Below are 20764 nucleotides of genomic sequence, written 5' to 3' on the forward strand. Positions count from 1 at the left end.
TAGTATTGGGCTTGAGAAGGTCCAGAAGGTATAAATTGGTGATCCAAATCCCGTGTCTCCTACCTCTATTGCATTGGGGCCTCTCCATCAGCCTCCCCTCCATCAACCTCCCCTGCAGCTTTTTAGGAGGTTTACAACAATCAGCTGATGAGAAGATGAAAAACCTGCAATTGGTCACATTTTAACAGCTGCTTTATATAAAGAAACTAGAGGCCCAGTGCACAAAATTCATGCACAGTGGGAGGGGTGTCCCTCAGCCCGGCCTGCACCCTCTCCAATCTGGGACCTCTCGAGGGATGTCTGACTGCTGGTTTAGACCTGATCTGGGGCCGAAACCGGCAGTCAGACATCCCTCTCACAATCCTGGACCACTGGCTCCTAACCACTTGCCTGCCAGCCTGATTGCCCCCTAACCGCTCCCCTGTTGGCCTGATTGATGCCTAACTGCTCCCCTGCCTTCCTGATCGCCCCAACTGCCCTCTCCTGCTGACCTGATTGCCCACAACTGCCCTCCCCTGCTGGCCCAATTGCCCCCAACTGCCCTCCCCTGCAGGCCCGATCACCCCCAACTGCCGATTGATGCCTAACTGCTCCCCTGCCAGCCCGATCGCCCACAACTGCCCTCCCCTGCCACGACCCGCCTCCTCTGATGGGACCTGCCTTCTGCACGTGAGGCAGTGGAGACATCAGGACTGGCCTCCTCCATGCCACACAGAGCCACAGGACCCCCAGGTCTCACCGCATGGAGTGGCCACTGGGCCCTGCCTTCACTGTGCGTGCAGGCATCTTGTGGTGGCCATCTTGTGAAAACATCACACGCAAGGGCGTGAGGACCACCTAGGCTTTTATTAGTATAGATTATTTCCAATAGTTTATATGAAATAAAATGAAAAGTAATCATAGATATAAAAAGAAATACAGACAGCTAAAAGTTTATTTTTGTTAACTTTCTATGTATAATCATGCCATTAAAATAAAGAAGTATTATAATACCAAGGAGAAAAAGGGAGAGACAAAAGCTTTCTAAACACATTAATATAATTTTTGAAAAAAGGAGGAAAACATGCCCCCTCTGTTGATCTATTGCAATAATGAATAATAACAATATTTTGCCAGTCACTTCATCAAAATTATCTTCTTCACATTCATGTTAAATAGACTAAATACTAATAGAGTATAACTTATAAATCCATCATTACTCCTTTCTATTTTGATTTTGAATAGTCTCATTTTCATGAAGCAACCCATAAATGATTGGCAGAGATTCTTGAAAACCCATTTCACAATAAATTTCAGAAATGATGCTACTGTATATTACTTTGTTTTGGGGGATGAATTCAATTGTCTCCAGAGTTGAAAATTTCCACTAGAGTATCTTTACCATTCATTATGCTTGGTAAAGACCTTCGATTCTACTCTGCAAAATGAGATAAAGTGCTGAATGGTAGCAACTACTGACATTATTTGAGTCATGGCTTTAGAATGAGTGTCCAGTTCTTGGTAGAAATGATCAAAGCACTCAGACATTGTCTTTTTATTTCTTCTGGCCTCTTTTACTGGCGTTCTTCAAGATGTAATTCTTTATTTTTCTTGTAAATTTCCATTCCTTTCATTTCGTGTTATATAGTCAATAGCCTTTTCCACAATTTTTATGCACCAATTTTCTAGCATGAGCTTCACTGTACATTGTTCAAGGCTTATTCTGGCTCTCTGCAAATATTTTTGTGTCTTTTTAACTTCACCTAAAATTTTATACTAAATAATGAAAAATAAATCATGTGGCACAAAGAACAAATGATGAGTTGATCTTATTATGTTCATGCTTGTTTTTAGATTGCAACGTTATCATTAACTTTCAAAATTTATTTATACTGTGCACACAGCTTCATTTGCCTCAGACTCTGTTTCACTGATATACCTACCTTCTGTAGCATTTTAAACAGGTAAGGTGGTATTGAAAAGAATGAATAATTTCTCTAAGGTTTAAAAAAATCACATATTAATAGACACTTCCAAAAGTGTGAACTTCATAAAAGTTTAGGAAAAAAATGTACAAGGCACAAATAAGGATTTGGTATTAATACCTTTGTTTTGTTTACCTAAAATGCACCATGCTAACCAAACAAAAGTACTGAGTCAAATTTCGCACTTTGTTTTACTGTTTTAAACTTTAAACAAATAAAATCTCCAGGAGATCACAGACAGTAACAGAATTAACTCAAGTCCTGATTCTTTATCTTTGCATTCACTGCTCTGTTATCACTGATTTCAAACCTGCTGTTTAAACACAGGCATATGTAGTTCCACATAGGTTGGAGTGATAATGAGCTGTGTCTTAAGCAAGCTCCAATGATTCTAAACCTTTGCAAACGTACTCTTGAAAAAGATGCATGTAGCTGAGTCTGCATATGTTGGGGGGATGGCTGTATGGCTTGGTTTCCTCAGAATCCAACATCCATGTAGAATGCAAGGCTTATTAAAAAGGTTAAGTAATTAAACAGTGGTCATTGGGTTCTGGTTCCAGTTCAGATGGAGTAAGTAAGCACATTCCACTGGTCTCCCACTGTATGCAACAGAAAGTTCCAGAAAGAACGCCTGGAACAGTTACCTGAGGACACTAAAAAGTAAATAATAGCAGGAGGGTTGGGGAAGGAAACCAGAAATTGAAGAACTACTAATCCAGGGGTGAGTTTTCTTGTTGTTAATTCCTCCAATATGTCCCACCCCAAACCTAAAGGCAGCCTGAAGCCCAGAACAGCAAACCCAGAGCTACGTCATTTTAATGGCAAAAAACTGAATCTTTCCTCCCTAAGACAGAGACAAGGCAAGAATGTCTACTCTCACACTCCCATTCAACATTGTAGTACAAGCAAAACTATCCTTGCTTATAAATGACACAATTATTTATACAAAAAACCCCAATTTACCAAAAAAGGCTCCTGTAACTAATAAGTCAGTTTTAATAAGTCAGTTTAGCAAAGTTGCAAGATACAATGTCTGCATACAAATATCAAATGTATATCTATATACTAGAAATAGCAAATTTTAAAAATAGCACTTACAATTTTGTCATCCCCCCCCCCTCAAAAAAATGAAATACTGTACGTAGGTATAAATTTAGCACATGTTCAGAATCTGTATGCTGTGAACTATGACGTGCTGATGAAAGGAAGGAAAGGAGATCTAAATGGAAGGAGAGACATATCACATTCAGGGGTTGCAATACTCAATATAGCTAAAATTTCAATTCTCCCTTGAAATTGAAATTGTTCTATAGGTTTAACACATTTCCAATCAAAATCGCAGCAGGAGTTTTTGCAGATATAGACAAACCCATTTCAAAATTTATATGGTGAGTCAAAGGAACTAGAATAGTTAAAACAATTTTGAAAAAAAAAGTATAAAGTTGGAGGATTCATGGCACCAATTTTATTTTATTTTTTATTACAGTTTACTTTCAATATTATTTTGTATTGGTTTCAGGTGTATAGCATAGTGGCTAGACAATCATATACTTTACAAAGTGTTCCCCCTGATATTTCCAATACCCACCTGGCACCAAACATAGTCATTACAATATTATTAACTATATTGACTATAAAGTATATGCTATACTTTATGTGACTATTTTGTAGCTACAGATTTGTGCTTCTAAATCCCTTCATCTCTTTCACCCAGATCCCCTCTTCTCTGGCAATCACCAGTCTGCTCTCTGTGTCTATGAGTCTGTTTCAATTTTGCTTGTTCATTTATTTTGTTCTTTAGATTCCACATATAAATGAGATCATATAGTATTTGTCTTTCTCTGACTGACATATTTTACTGAGCATAATACCTTCTAGGTCCATACATGCTGTCACAAATGTAAGATTTCATTCTTTTTTTAATTTTAATTCTTACCTGAGGATATTTTTCCATTTATTTTTAGAGAGAGTGGAAGAGAGAGGGAAAGACAGAGAGAAACATCGATGTGGGAGAAACACATTGATTGGTTGCCTCCTGCATGCATTCCAACTGAGGCCTGGTCTGGGAAAGAGCTTGCAACCCAGGTACATGCCCTTGACCGGAATCGAACCCAGGACCCTTTGGTCCACAGGTCAACACTCTATCCACTGAGCCAAATCGGCTAGGGCAAGATTGCATTCTTTTTTATGGCCGAGTAATATTCCATTGTATACATGTACCACAGCTTTTTATCCACTTGCCTACTTATGGGCATTTGGGTTGCTCCCATATCTTGGCTATTGTAAACAATACTGCAATGAACATAGGGGTGCATATATTCTTTCAAATTAGTGTTTTGGTTTTCTTCGGATAAATTCCCATAATGGGAATCGCTGGATCACAAGGCAGTTGCATTTTTAGTTTTTGGGAAGAACCTCCACACTGTTTTTCCATAATGGCTGCACCAGTCTGCATTCCCACCAATAGTGCACGAGGCTTCCCTTTTCTCCACATTCTTGCCAGCACTTGTTGTTTATTGACTTATTGATGATAGCCATTCTGACAGGTGTGAGGTGATATCGCATTATGGTTTTAATTTGCATCTTTCTGATGATTAGCAACATTGAGCATCTTTTTATATGTCTATTGGCCATCTGTATATGTGCCTATTCAGGTCCTCTGTCATGGTACCCAGTTTTAATATTTACTATAAATCTATAGTATTGAAGACAGTGTGGTATTAGCAAAGGGATAAATACGTAAATCGTTGGAAGAAAACAGAGTCCAGAAATAGATGCATGCAAACGTGGCAATTAATCCTTTGGCAAAAATGCAAATACAATTCAATAGAGAAAGGATAGTCTTTTCAACAAATAGTATTGGAACATTTGGTCATCCATATGCAAAAGAATAAATTTCAATTTAAAGTTCATGCCTTATACAAATATTAACTCAACATGAATCATAGATCTAAAGGTAAAATGTAAAGCTATTAAAATTTTAAAAGAAAAGATGGGAGAAAAATCTTTGTTTTCAGATATGATGCCAAAGCACAATCCATTAAAAATTGATAAATTGGACTTTATGAAAATTTAAAACTTTTAGTCTGTGAAAAATACCATTAAGAGAATGAAAAGACAAGCTAAAGAGTGGAAGAAAATGTTTGCAAATCACAAAGAACTTATATCCAGAATATATAAAGAATGCTCAACACTCAACAATAAAAAGAAGAACAAACTAAACTCAAGGCAAATAGAAAAAATGAAATAATAAAGTATAGAGTATAAATTAATGGAATAGAACATAGAAAAACAATGGAGAAAACAAAAAGGAAGTTGGTTTCTTGTAAAGGTTAACAGCCCTGGCAGGTTTGGCTCAGTGGATAGAGCGTCGACCTGTGGACCTGTGGACCTTGTGGAAGAGTCCGGGTTAGATTCCTGTCAAGGGCATGTACTGGGGGTTGCAGGCTCCTTCAGGGCCTTGGTCGGGGCATGTGCAGGAGGCAACCAATCGGATGTGTTTCTCTTACATTGATATTTCTCTCTCTTTCCCCCTCTCTTTCATTCTCCCTAAAAATCAATGCAAAAATATCCTCGGGTGAGGATTTTAAAAAATAATAAAAATTAAAAATATAAAAAAGATTAGCAAAATTGACAAACCTTTAGTTAAACTGATCAGGAAAAAATACTGAAGACTCAAATTACTAAAACCAGGTATGAAAGAGGGGACATTATGACTGGCCTTACAGAATATTTTTTTAAGGATTATGAAAGAATACTATAAACAACTATATGCCAAAAAATTAGATAATTTGGATGAAATAGAAAAATTCTTAGAAAGGTGCAAACTACAGGAACTGACTCAAGAAGCAACAGAAAATCTGAATAGATCTATTACAAGTTAAGAGATTGAATTAGTAATCAAGAAACTACTCCCAAAGAAAAATCCAGGCCCAAAAGTTTTCACTGCTGAATTCTACCAAGAATGTAAGGACGAATCAATACCAATTCTTCATAAACTCTTTCAAAACATAGAAGAGGGGAGACTACTTCCCAACTCATTCTACAAAAGAAGTCTTACCCTGTTACCAGAAGCAGACAAAGATATCACAAGAAAACTACAGACCAATATCCCTTATGAATATAGGCACAAAAATTCTCAACAAAATATTTGCAAACCAAATCCATCAACATACAAAAAGTATGATACATCATGACCAAGTGAGATTTGCTCCAAGAATATGTTGGTATAAAATCCAAAAATTAACTAATATAATACACCATATCAAAAGAATAAAACCATATGATCACCTCAATTGATGCAGGTAATGCATTTGACAAAATTCAACATCATTTCAAGATAAAAATACCCAGCAAACTAGTAATAGAAGGAAACTTTCTCAGCCAAATAAAAGGTATCTACAAAAAAAATGCACAGCTAACATTATATTTAATGGCAAGAGACTGAATGATTTCACCCTAAGATCAGGAACAAAACAAGGACGTTCAGTCTTCTCTCTCTAGTCAACATTTTAGTGGCAATTCTAGCCAGGAAATTTAGGCGATAAAGTGAAATAAAAGGCATCGAGACTAGAAATGAAGAAATAAAATATATGTTTATAGATGACATAATCTTTATAGAATAACCTAAGGAATCCACTGAAAAAAACTACTGGAGCTAATAAAATGAGTTTAGCAAGAGTACAGGATACAAGATCAACATACAAAAGTCAATTGTATTTCTATACAGTTACAATGAACAATCCAAAAATTAAATTAAGAAAACAATTCCTTTTACAATAATAGCATCAAAAAGAATAAAATACTTAGGAATAACATTTTTTTAAAAAGTACAGCCCTAGTCCATGTGGCTCAGTTGGTTGGGCATCATCTCATGCACCCAAAGGTTGCTGGTTCAATTCTGGTCAGGGCATAAGCGGGGGTTTCAGATTTGAGCCCCAGTAGGGAGCTTGCAGGAGGCAGCCAATTATGTTTTGCTTTCACATTTTACTCTCTCATAGATATCTCTCTCTCTCCCTCTTCCTTCCTTTCTTTCTAAAAAACAATTTAAAAAAGAAGAAGTAAAAGACTTCTGCTCTGGAAACTACAAATATTTGTTGAAATAAATTTTAAAAGACCCAAATAAATAGAAAGGTATCCCATGTTCATTGATCAGAAGACTCTATGTTATTATGGGAATCTTTCTCAAATTAATCTACATCAACTTTCTGACTTCTTCATAGAAATTGACAATCTAATCCTAAAGTTTATATGGAAATTCAAGAGACACAAAATATCCAAAACAATCTTGGAAAAGACAAAGTTGAAGGACTCACACTATGCAATTTCAAAACTTACATTAAAGCTATCGTAATCAAGAGAGTGTAGTACTGACAAAAAAAATAGACATAGATCAATAGATAGAACTGAGAGTCCAAAATTAAGCCCCCACATTTATGGTTGAGTTTTGACAATTGCCAAGACAATTCCATAGGGGAAAGAATAGTCTTTTTGACATATAGTACTGGGACAATTAGGTATCCACATGCAAAAGAATGAGTTAGGACCATTACCTTACAATATACAAAAATCAACTTAAAATGGATCAAAGATTCAACGTAAGAGCTAAAACTATAAAACGCGTGAAAAAATACAGGTGTAAATTTTTATGACCTTAGCTTAGGCAGTGGTTTCTTAGATATAGCATCAAAAATATGAACAATGGAAGGGGGCAGGCTGGAGGGGATCAATGGGGGGGGACACATATGTAATACTTTCAACAATAAAGAATTATTTTTAAAAATACTAACAATAAAGAGGAAAAAACAGATAATTGCACTTTACCAAAATTAAAAACTCATTCTGCAAAAGACACCACCAAGAAAGTGAAAAGACAACCCTAGAATGAAAGAAAATACTTGTAAATTATAAGGAGCTTATATATATAAAGAATTTTTATGACGCAATAACAAAAAGACAGATAACCTAATTTAAAATGGGCCAAGGACTTGAAGAGACATTTTTCTACAAAGAAGATACACAAGTGGTCCAAAAGCACATGACAATATGCTCAATTTCATTAGCCATCAGGAATATGCAAATCAAAACCACAAGGATTGTAAAATGGTTGCAGCTGCAGTTGAAAACAGTTTGGCATTCCCCAAAATGTTAAACATAGAATTATAAAATGATCCATCAATGCCACTCCTATGTATATATCCAAGAAAAATGAAAACATGTTCACACAAAAACTCATACTCATATGTTCATAACAGTATTATTCATAATAGCTACAAAGTGGAAACAATGCAAATGTTCATCAATAGATAAATGGATAAACAAAATGTGGTATATCTATGCCATGGTTATTATTCAGCAATAAAAAGGAATAACGTACTGATCCATGCTACAACATGGATGAACCTTAAAAACATGCTAAGTGAAAGAAGCCAGAAAAAAAAAAGACCACATCTTGTCTGATTCTATTTATATGAATTTTTCAGAACAGACAAATTTATAGAGACAGAAAGTAAATTAATGGCTATATGGGGTTGTAGAGTTTGAGGCAAATGGGTAGTGTCTGCTAATGGGTACAGAATTTATTTTGAGGGTGATAAAAATTTTCTAAAAATGATCATGATACTGGTTTCACAACTTTGGGAATATACTAGAAGTCACTGAATTGTACACTTTAAGTAGGAAAATTGTATGGCATATAAAGTATATATCAATAAAGCTATTATTTTTAAATACTCAGCGATAAAAACAGTATTTTGAAATGGGCAAGATATTTGAACATAGAGTTCAGCAAAGAAGATAATTGGGCGCCCTACCCGGTTTGGCTCAGTGGATGGAGCGTCGGCTGCGGACTGAGGGGTCCCGGGTTTGATTCCAGTCGGGGGCATGTACCTTGGTTGGGGGCGCAGCCCCAGGGGGGGGTGTGCAGGAGGCAGCTGATCGATGTTTCTCTCTCATCGATGTTTCTAGCTCTCTGTCCCTCTCCCTTCCTCTCTGTAAAAAATCAATAAAATATACTTAAAAAAAAAGAAGATAATTGGATGAAAAATAAATACACAAAAAGGTGCTTAAGATGATTAGCCATTAGGGAAATGTGAATCAAAACCACAGGAAGGTGCCATGGCACTACTTTTAGAATGGCTTGGAAAAAAATAAAAGAGTGATTCAAACCTAGTGCACTAATGTGGCAACTCTCATATGTTGCTGGTGAGAATCAAAGCAGTATAACCCTCCGGAAAACAGTTTAAATTATCTTCTAAAGTTTAATACTTATTTACCACATGACCTAGCAATCATACATGCTCAAGTGTTTACCCTGGACAAATGAAAACTTATGACACAAAAACCTGTCCATGAACATTTATAGCAGCTTCATTCATAATCACCAAAAATGAAACACAACCCGAATGTCTTTCAACAGTGAATGGAGTAACAAATGGTGGAACAACTAGACAACTGAATACTACGCAAACAATAAGTAGGAGTGAACTATTGACACATGCAATAAATTCAATGAACCTCAAAGGCATTATGCTAAGTGAAAGAAGCCAGTCTCAAATGGCTACATGCTGTATGATTCTATTTATATAACACTAGAGGCCTGATGCACGAAATTCATGCAAGGGGCTCGGCCCTCGCAGCCCCGGCTTCATCCGGAAGGTCGTCCGGATGGTCGTTCTGCCATTCGGTCTAATTAGCATATTAGCACTTTATTATATAGGATTCTTGAAAAGAAGAAACTGTAAAGACAGAACAAGTCAGTGGTTGCCAGGGATTAGGAGTTGGGGAGAAGTTTTGATTATAAAGGAGTAGCACAAGGAAGTTTTCTGGGGTGATGGAAGTTTTCTGATTGTGGTTACACAAATCCTATACATGTGTTCAAACTTTTAGAAATGTGCTATAAAAAAAGTCAATTTTGATGTATGTAAACATAAAAAATAATCATTTCAGATAACATATAAATAAATATATGAGTAGATTTTATATGTGTATATATATGTAAATGCAGGCGCACACACACACATGAGCACATAATTTAAATTCATCAATCAAGATTGTTTCCAACTTTGACCACCAACAGGAGTTTTTTTAAGAGAGTAACATTTTAACTCTGAGATTGCTGAGCTATGGTGATAACTTCAAAAGCAGACCAACTTGTAGTCAGTATATTGTTTTAAATTCTCTACAAACAATGCACCCTCTCATTGCCTGCTCTGAGAAGGATGGCTCATGTGGCCCCAACTCTGGAATGCCATTCTCTCCTGTGGTTCTGGAATAAAAGCCATTAGGCATAGAGAAACCGGCTCTAGAAGCTTAAAATCAGTGGACTGTAAGGTCCAAGGGATGTGAGTGGGACTTTGACAGTGTCTGCTATGGACCACCAAACCCTGGTTTGTATGTATGCATGTATCTATACTAATAAAAGGCTAATGTGCTAATTAGACCAAATAGACCAGATGTCTTCTGGACGTCATTCCAGATGTCCTTCCTGACAAAGCCAGGGGTGTGGCTGGCCTACAAACCCCTGGTGGCCCCTCACCCAGGCCGGCCCTGCCCCCCAGTGGGGACCCCCCAACCCAATCCAGGGCCCTCTTCAGGGCAGGCCAGCCAGCCTCCACCTGTGCACCAGGTCTCTATCCTATATAATAAAAGGGTAATATGCAAATTGACCCTAATGGCAGAATGACCAGAACAACCGTCGGACCAGTCACTACATGGTATGAGGCGCACTGACCACCTCTTGGTCCCTTTTCCTTGCCAGCAGGCTCCGATCACCCAATGGCGATCAGGGAACTGGGGGTGGGTGGTGGCAGGGGGTGGGGCCGGCTGCGGGCAGCTAGGGAAGATGACCCTGGTCACAGGCCAGGCCTAGGGACTGTACCCATGCATGAATTTCATGTGCCAGGCCTCTAGTCTTATGTAATAAAAGCCTAATATGCTAAGTATCTGGTCATCCAGTCATCCATTCAACCAATCAAAGCGTAATATGCTAATGATATGCTAAGGCTGCTCAACACTTTGCTATGACATGCACTGACCACCAGGGGGCAGATGCTCTGACCGGTAGGTTAGCTTCATGCTGGGGTCTGACCAATTGGAACTGAGTGAGATGGGTGGACATGCCCTGGAGCCCTCCTGGGGTCCCTCCCCAGCTGGCCAACCTCCCACGGCCCTCCCCAGCCCTGATCGTGCACCAGTGGGATCCCTTGGCTTAGCCTGCACCCTCTCACAACCCGGGACCCCTCAGGGGATGTCAGAGAGCGGTTTCAGCCCAATCCCTCAGGCCAGGCTGAGGAACCCCCACTGATGCACAAATTCATGCACCAGGCCTCTAATGAATAAATAAATAAATAAATAAATAAATAAGACCTCAATGGGGCCAATTGGGTAAATCTTAATATGTTTTGGATATCAGGTAATATAAAGGAATTGTTTTTCTTTATATTTATTGTTTACACTATTACAGATATCTCCATTTCCTTGCCTTCACCCTCTCCCTATGCCTACCTCTTCTCTGGCCAACACCACACTGTTGTCTGTGTCTATGGCTCATGCATATATGTTCTTTAGCTAATTCCTTTCACTTTCTTTCATCCAGTCCCTCCACCCCCTCCCCTCTGACAGTAATATTGATAGTGTATTAATGATATTGTGGTTTTGTTAGAAAATGTCTCCTGCTTTGGAGATGCATTCTGAAGTATTTCAATGTGGAATTTCACAATACCTATAACTGACTTTTAATTCTTCAAAGAAAAATTTAAGTGAAGCAAATATGGCCAAGGTTAATAATTACTGGTTATATGATGAGTCTATAAAGATTTATTATATTCTTCTCTCTACTTTCTTATATGCTTGAAATTTTTCATAATAAAAGGTTTTCAAAAATTAAAAAAGCATCAGAAATATTGAGTCTCTTAGTGCCAGAACCAGTGAACCCTCACTCCAATAAAATCCCATAGCCCTATCATGGTACATCCCAAGATGAATTTGAATCAAAGCTTAGAGGATCCCAAATTCTTGTCCCTTGGGAAAGAAAAGAGAAATGCAAATAGCATGTTTTTCCACCCTAAAATTGTAAAACAAAGATCATGTAGGGCTGAAATGAGCAAGCATTCAGCTGTCCTGAGAGCTTGGTTGTCCAGCAGGCAGGCCCTACTCACTGCAGAAACCTGAGGACAGGCTGCAGGGAGGGTGTCAACTCTCTTTTTAAGTCAGTATAACATGGGTGTCAGTCGCTTGCACAGTGCAGAGTCTTGTCACTGTAAGGCAAGGTCATAAAGGGCCATGTAGCTTTCAAGTACTCACTGGAACATCTACTCTTGGAAGCTTAAGTCAACATGTTAGAGGTCTGAAGCCCTGAGGCCACCATAACGGAAGGGCTATCTGTAGTGCTCCAATCAAGGGTCCAGCTGACCCCAGCTGTACAGGCATCTATGCAAAGGCACCAGACATATGTCTGAAGTTGTCACCCTCCAGACCAACAAATCTACCTGCTGAGTACCACCGAGAGATCTCCATTGCCACCATCTGGAACAAAAAGATGACCCTGCCGTGACAAATTTTTGACCCACAAAATCATGAGATAATAAAATGTTTTTTTAAGTCACTAAATTTTGGAGTTATTTGTTATGCAGCAATAGTTAACAGTATCAGGAAGCCAGAAGGTATAGCCTAAGCTAGGCTGTAGCAGATGCAGCTTTTACTGGGGCCTGAAACTTTAAGAAAAAGATGTCATTTGACCATGTGCACAAAGTGCAAGACCTTGAAAGGGACCTGTACAGATGATGAGTCTTGGACTTTAAGCTCCATTGGCATCACTGGGCCTTAGGAGAGGTGAGCATGATCCTCAAAGTAGAGGAAAAGGAAAGGGCTTTGCAGGCAGAGGGACCTGCGTAAAGAAGCAGGAAAGTGCATTGTGTTTTAGGTGACTCTAAGGAGCTCAGCGTGGCCAGAGTGCAGAAGCATGGGGAGTGGGGATGGACAAGTGGGAGAACGATGAGCCGCTGAATCTAAAGCTTCAGGAAGTAGAAGGCATGGACAGGTTGGTAGGGACCTACTTGTACTGGTGGGGAACCCTGAAGTTTACACTTCATTATTGTCACACTTCATTGTTGACAGGCTGCTCAGGGTCCTGCCCCAGGACAGAGACCTTTACAAGGTGCAAAATTTTAAGAGAATGATTTTAAGAGACTAGCCTTCTTGGCATGAACAGAAATGGAGAAATGGAGAGGCAGAACTCCAGTGTCTGGGGTCTCTCTCACACACACACACACACACACACACATGCACACACACACACACACACACACACACACACACACACTGTAGCCTCCACTCAGGGAGTCTTGTGTCTGTCCTATGGACAGGAAGGCAAGTGCTGGGCCACTTCATCGCTTTCAACTATTTGGTACCCACACCTAGAGACCCCATAAGCCCCTCAAACTCTAGATGTTGAACACCGAACGTTTTTCTTCACCCTTGAATCTTGTCTCTGCTCCAGTGGCTCACAACTCTGAGTGTCTCCAGCAATGAGTCACCCAGCCCAGACATTTCTAAGATTCAGGGGTGAATCCTCCTCCTGGCTTACACCCACATTGGATCAATAGTGGAGAGTCTGGCTCCCAGCAGTTCTTGAAGCCAACCTCTTCCCTCCCTGATCACTTTTTGGTGCTACCATTTCTCATGGCTCCTCCTCAGAGGGGTTCAGCCTTCCCCCTAGCAATCTATCCAATCCAAATGCACATGTCACCGGCCATGCTGTCAGTGGCTCCCTCACTCTGAAACCCAGGCCCTGACCCTGGTCCTCCCAGGTTCTCCATGATCTGACCTCTGACTCATGCCTGTCCCTCTCCATCTGTTCTTCCACAAAGACTCCTCACCAACTTCCTGTGGTAGGTCACAATGCTGCCCCTCACCACTGCCCCCAGGACTCGCCTTCTCTCAGAAGCATCTCCAGAACCCACACTCTGCCATCTGATGACCCTTCTGTGTGGCCCCTTGCTCTGGGCAGGGCATCTCTCATAACCTGGGACACTTTAGAGCAGTGGTTCTCAACCTTCCTAATGCCGCGACCCTTTAATACAGTTCCTCATGTTGTGGTGACCCCTAATTTCATTGTTACAAATTGAACATAATTAAAGCATAGTGATTAATCACAAAAACAGACTACCTCCCTCACTTCCTTCTCAGCTCACTACCTCCCTCACTTCTGCCTGGCTCACTACTTTCTCAGCTCACTACCTTCCTCGCTTCCACTTGGCTCACTTCCTTCTCAGCTAAATTTTTTTTAAAAAAAAAAAAAGAAAAAGAAAAGAAAGAAAAACAATATGTAATTATATATGTGTTTTCCGATGGTCTTAGGCGACCCCTGTGAAAGGGTCGTTCGACCCCAAAGGGGTCGTGACCCACAGGTTGAGAACCGCTGCTTTAGAGGATTTATAAGCAGAATTGCTCCAGCCACTCAATCTTCTCTTCTGTGAAATGGGACAATAGCCACCCAAAGGATCTGATAATGAGAATGAACCCCTGGTTAGTAAGCAGTGAGCTAAGAGGTTTTTGCACATTATCGGATTTAATCCTCACAGCACCCAGAGAGGCAGGCACTGCTATGAGCCCCTTAAACTGAGGTGAAGCGCCCTGCCTAGCTCGCCTTTCCATGGGCAGACCTCCCTGACCCTTGGGGCCCACATCAGTGCGTCCTCCTTGCCTGTGAAATCACCTCTGCAGCCCCACCACCCTGCGAATGTTGCGAGGGCAGAAATGATGCCTGTTTTACACACTTGTGTATCCCAAGCTCCTAGAACTGAGTTTGGCGCAGAGTAAGTACTTAGTAAATATTTGCTGACTGAAGTATCCGGGAGCGAACAGACCCAGCCAGCGACAGAGCCTGGATCCCAGCGCCCGCTGAGCAGGATCCTGTGTAGAACTGCTTAGTACTGGACCTGGCACACAGTAGGCACTCAACGGTGTGCAGCTGCTGCTGTTGTTATGAAGAAGGAGGAGGAAGAGGAGGAGAAAAATAATTTTAAAATAAGTACCACCCCAACAGTCGGAGCTCCCCCACTCCATTCAGGCCCAGGTCCTCCCAGTGCCCAGACCAGGTCGGGACCGGCAGGCAGGGGAGTTAGGGAATCAACAGGGATGGTAGAGGCTCCACCCCACCTTCCCCTCCCAGCAGAGAAGAGTAGATGTTCCTGCCACTGTCCTCACGGTCAGGGGTGTAAGCACTGCCTGCAACCTTCACAGGGGAACCAGTTCAGGCCCCAGCCCCTCCCACCCCCAGGTAGCTCCCCAACCAGAGGCACCTACTCACCCGCCCACCCAGCTTCCTACCCCCCCCCACCCCCACCCCCACACACACACTACACACTGCTACTTTAGCAACCTGGCTTGAGCCAGGTTCTGATTCTGGGTTCTGATTCTGGCTCCTTGGAGCATGAATGTGTGATCCTGGCTGGTCGCCCTCATTCTCTGAGCCTCACTATTCCTGGCAGCGCAGTGGGCAGTGGGCAGTGGGGTCAGGGGCGCGCGTGGACGCGGGACTTTCCAGGCGTCAAGGCTGTGACTGGCCGCCATGGGTTTCCATCACAGGACCTGGGCCGCAGAGACCGCGCTGGGCGGGGAAGGGACGCACCTGGAAACCCCACTACTCTGGCCCACGAACTTCCACTAGAACCATTGGTCCACTAGAACCATTCCGACCTCCACCCTAGACGCTCCGTCAGAGACCGCAGCCTCTCTGGGCTCCAGGGGCCAGCCGCTCCCCGCTCTCGGCTGCCTGACTGGGTACCGGGAGGGGGTTTCTGCAGAGGCCCCACTTGGGGACAGCAGAAAGCTCTTGCGAGAGGAGAAGGGCTCCGCCGCTGGAACGGTGGAGAGAAGGGATCCGGAATACCCGAATGGTCGGACAGGTACCTAAACCGCCCTGGACCTCAGTTTTCCGCCGTGACGTGGAGCCGATAATAAACAGCTCACTGGGTTCTCTCCGGCTTGCTGGGGGAATGAACGAAAATACGACAAATGAGAAGCTCCAGATATTCTTGGGAGTGGGGAACCCGGGCCCAGGGGCGCCCCCCTCGGGTCTGGCTCGAGCTCTGGAGACCCAGGAGACCCAGTGCAGGTCCCTCCTGAAATCCAGAAATCCAGACCCTTCTTAGCTCCCCGCGGGTGGGACGAGGGCAGCGGCTGGGAGCGGCCGCTGGAGGCGGGAGGAGGGCGAGGAGGCTGGGGAGGCGCAGCGTGAAGGGCAAGGAAGTTCTCACTTCCAGGCGCCCCGCGCTCTCGCCGCCCGCTCCCTGCTTCTCAGCAACGTCCCTGCTCCTTTCTTCCTACTTTCTCCCCCGCGTCCACCTCTTGTCCCATCTTTCTTCTCTCGCTCCTTCTCCCCCCGCCACTTCCATCTCACCGTCACCCTCGCACTTTATAACCAAACAGCCAAACCCCTTTCCAATTAAAGTGGAATTAGGCAACTCAATCAAATTAGTTCCCTATTAAAGCCCTTCTTTATTAAACCGTTTTCTTGTCCTGCTATTAAGTTTCACCGCCTGGCGGAACTCGAGCCGGCCCCAGAAGTTTACCTTGGGATGTCGCCGCGGCCAGCCTAGGGGAGGGGGCGCCCCGCTTCCCGAAGAGGGGGAGTCACCCCGTCCGGAGCGGGATGGACCGCGGGAGGAGGGGTGGGCCCTGGAGCCGCTAATTGCTCAGCTCCGCTCGAGGAGGGAAGTAAAAGGGGTGCAGAGTGGGGTCCTCACCTCGGGCGGGAGCGGCACCCACTACCCCAAAATAACTCTGGAAGGTCGTCTTCCCTCGCGGCCCTCCCTCCCCAGCCGCCGCCCGGCCCTGGTTCCCAGATCTCTCCGAGAAGGGAGGCGTGCAGTGTGCGACCCGCCTGAGCCCAAATCTGCGCCCCGGGGAGAACCAGAACCTGGTTGCCAGCCTCACAGGACTTCGGGGAAAGGCTCGCAGGACTTCGGAGAAAGGCTCGCGATCCGGGACCGAGAGCAGAGCCGCGCGCCCCGGCCGAGAGCCGCGCGCCCGGGCCGAGTGGGGACAGGGCTTCCAGAGGGGCCGCTCCGCCCGGAGTTCCCCGCCGCGGGCCCTCCCAGGCGCCGCGGGAAGCGTCCTCCCCGCACCCCTGAGGGTCAGGGCACCAGCCCGGACTTCGGTCCAGCTTCTCCCTGGAACCACGGCCCGAGCAGGAAATCAAGACCTTTCCAATCCCGCTGCCCGAGGAGCCCGACGGGATTCGGAGTGGTTTTCTTAGAAAATAACATTTATTTCTAGCTCATGTCTCTGCAAAGGAAAGCACGAAGTGAGCCATTCTCTGCAGCTGCGTGTCCCGCCGGCCGCCCTGGGCCGGGGCGTGTGGCGAGTCCCCGCAGGAGGGGCGGGCCCGCGGGAGGACCGGTCCGGCTCAGTCCCAGTCGCTCTGTTCCCGCCTCGGCGCTCACCTAGACCGCTCCTGAGGGAGAGGCCGGCCCAGGCAGGTGAGCAAGATCCGTCCGGAGTTTACAATAGATTTAGTTTATAAAACCTGATAAGTACAATGCGCGTAGAGTCTAATTTTTTCCATGTTGTCCTTTTTTTTTTGGCTTTTTTCACGTTAATACCGAGGTCACCTACAGATTACAATTAATAACTTAGAATTCCATTGTATAACATGATACACTGGCTTGTATATATGTGTATAGGTTATATATAGATTTATACATATATAAAAACACACTGCACCACGGGAACCCATGCTTACCGGCATAAGCGACAAAGAGCGACAAATACCGCAATGAGGAAAGTGCACCGCAGAACTTTTCCTTTTTAAAACAATGATATCGATATATATGTGTGTCCCAAAGACTCGACTCAGTGCCAAGAGATTTATACATCCTAAATTTGTATTTGTTAGAGCAAATATTTAAGATTCTTTAAAGGGAGGGGAGACACAGAAGACAGACTCTCAGACCATCCTGCCATCCATTCGAGCGCATGGGCGGGATGGGCGTGCGCTACGGAGGCAAACTTCGAATTCGCAAGCATTGTCGCTTTTGCAAGGGCTGGGGAACCTTAGGGAGGGGGGTGGGGGAGTGAGGATCAGGGCCTCGCACCTCCTCCGAGAACATCTGCATCTGTAGCTGCTCCACTTGGCTCAACTCTTCCCACCCACCCTTCAAAACAAAACTGAGAACCACCTCGGAGCCAGAGGGCCCCCGCCGGGAAGCAGAGCGCGCACTGGGCGAAGGGGGACCGGCCGCCCACGGGGACAAGGCTGGGGTCCCTGTTTGGGGGCCGCCCAGCGCCCAGCTGCCAGGACCCTCCCCTACTGCTTCTCAGGGGCGCCATTGACCATAGGCCCGTACAGGCCGCCGCCGTAGGACGGCTCCTTGTGCACCGCAGCTGCGGCGGCGGAGCGGTCGCGCATGAGATCGCTGAAGGCGTAGTCCATGGGCGGGCGGAAGCCGAGCGTGGCACCAGGCCCGCGGTGGAGTAAGGGGCCATGAAGGCCAGGCCGCGGCTGTGCGCCGCCGCCGCCGAGTAGGCCAGGCGCAGGGGACTGAGGCCGAGCGGCGCGCCCAGAGGTAGGCACCTGCGTCGGCGGCGCCGAAGTGACTGGCGTTGGGCTGCAAAGGCGAGAAGGCCGAGCGGCTGCTCAGCGAACCCAGCGTCCCGGGAGCCATGGCGCCGGCTTAGCAAAAGTCTGTGGTGCGGGGGTGCGGCGGGGCCGGCCTGCAGAGGCGCTGGCAGCCCGGGCCCCCCGGCGGCGGCGTCGACACGGCTCAGCCACCCATCTTCCGCGTTGGCTGCTGCACCCACTGCAGCCTTATCCGAGGGCGCGGTGGGGCCGAGGCCGGCCGCCAGGCCCCCGCGGTGGTGGTTCAGCACCTGCTCGATGGCCTGTACCACGTCGCCGCCGCAGGCCTGCAACACCAGCTCCAGGACGCCCCGCCGGTGGCCCGGGAAGACGCGCGTCAAAATGTCCAGCGGCGTCCGCTGCCTTGGACCCGGGGCCCCGCCCAGCCCTGGGGCTGGAGGAGCCTCTGACTCTTTCTCTGTCGGCCTCCGAACCGGATTCAGAGCCCAGAGGGCTGGCGGAGCCTGGGCTGTCCTCCTCGCCGCCGCCTCCGGGGCCAGCGCTGCCCGGGCAGCTGCCACCTGCCTCCTTGGAGGCCTGGGTCAGGGGCGACCCCGAAAAGGACTCGCCGTCGCCGTTCTCAGAGCCCGAGCCTGGCCGCACCTCCGGGGATGAGGTCCCGGGACCCGAGTCCGCACCGTCGGGCGATAAGGGCTTCCCAGGTGGCGGGGGCGGGCTGCCCGGCCGGCCTGCTTGAAGCAGGGCCTTGGGGAACAGGTCAAACTTCTGTAACTTGGCCTCTGGGAGGGGAGAAATGAGGATGTAAAGAGCAGTTAGCAGTGGGGAGGCGACCACACCCACAGCACCCCAGCCCTTGGCACCGCAGTTTCTTTCCCAGGGAGCCCCCGACCTCCATTCATTGGGCTCCAATGCTCGTTTCCTTTTGCCCCACCATTCCTTCCTCTGGGTCCCTACAGCCCTGTCTCTCCTCCCCTGCCCCCAGGCAGGCGTCCCCGTTCTGTATCCAGAACCCCAACCACTTGCACCGAACAAGTCGTCTTCCTGAAGCGTGGAGACTGAACCTCCACCGTTATCCCCCTTCCTAGCCCTGCCCTGCCCTGCCCTGGAAGAGTGACCTGGCCCTGGGTTCAAACAGGAGCCAACATAACTTCCAGCTGCACCACACACCTTATAGAAAAGCCAACCCAGGCCGGGGTGCCCTCTGGCCCCGGGCAGCAGAGCCTGTATAGGAAAGCGCCTTGAACATCTACAAGGTCCCAAACTTCTCGGCAGGCAAAAAACAAAGTCCCTGTTTCTCAGCCACCCTTTCCGAAATTAAGACCTAAGACGCTCTTGTCTCCCACGCTGAGAGCTGAGAGGGCCCCATGGCGCCCGCCAGGTCTCCTCCCTCCCCAGAAGAAGTCCAAGGAGTTTTGAAGAAGAGGGTGGGGCCAGGCAGGGAGTAGAGGGGTAAAGGAAAGGCCTCGGGGAGGTGAGAGCGCGCGGACTCTGAGAAACCGGGGACGAGAGGGGAAAGGAGCAGGGCGCGACCTGCGGTTGTCCGAGGAGCAATGGGAACGCGATTACAGGAATCACAAGTGGAAAGAGATCTTCGACACCTAGAGAGAGAGGGGCGGGGCGGAGGAGGGGGCTCGGAGAGGGTCGGGTTTCCGAAGAGAGTGGGCAGGAGAGGAGGCAACTGCGACGGGTGGAAAAGCACAGATCGGAGAAGAGAGACGCGCAGGCTTCCGCGCTGGGGAGAAGGCCCGGCGCAGTGAGCAGGGAAGCTGGAACCTGTCTGTTTAGAGGAGATAAGACTAAAGCGTTCACAATTGGGCCCGCGGTGAAAGAAAAGTAAAATGCAAATGCTTCAGAAAGGGGAGGACAGAGTTTATGTACTTATGCCCCACATCAGGGCCGGGTGCGCGGTGAACTCTAGCAGAAGGGACGTTTGGAGAAGGGGATTCTACTCTGTCGGTACCGAATCGAGTCCCTGGACCCCGTTATGGCGCCCCTCTCCTCCCGGCCGGGCCGCGCTCTCACCTGAGCTCCCGGCGCCCGCCGCGCCTCCTCCAGTGCCCGCGGGCGCTCCGGCTCCCGGCCCCCCGCCGTCGGCGGCGCACACCGAACCGAAGACCTCGTAGGCGGGTCGCGGCGGGATGATGCCGTTGGCCGCGGCCAGCGCCAGGCCCTCGGCGGTGCCGTAGAGCAGCTGGAGCTCGCGCGCCTCGTTCTCTTC

The 20764-nt window shown here is 46.2% G+C and overlaps 1 protein-coding gene across 1 annotated transcript in view; it reads right to left on the reverse strand.

The window, feature by feature from the left end:
* Positions 1–17211: 17211 nt before the first annotated feature.
* The window catches only part of DMRTA2 (DMRT like family A2), a 4708-nt gene continuing 1155 nt past the window's right edge, over positions 17212–20764 (reverse strand). The window contains 6 exon segments of the mRNA XM_023752760.1: positions 17212–18419; positions 18422–18535; positions 18538–18640; positions 18642–18998; positions 19000–19325; positions 20569–20764. The exon segment at positions 20569–20764 is cut by the window's right edge and continues 148 nt beyond it. Coding sequence (XP_023608528.1) covers positions 18274–18419; positions 18422–18535; positions 18538–18640; positions 18642–18998; positions 19000–19325; positions 20569–20764 — 1242 coding nt within the window. The 3' untranslated portion in view covers positions 17212–18273.

Source organism: Myotis lucifugus, unplaced genomic scaffold, assembly GCF_000147115.1.
Source record: "Myotis lucifugus unplaced genomic scaffold, Myoluc2.0 scaffold_37, whole genome shotgun sequence".
NCBI classification, from domain to species: Eukaryota; Metazoa; Chordata; class Mammalia; order Chiroptera; family Vespertilionidae; genus Myotis; species Myotis lucifugus.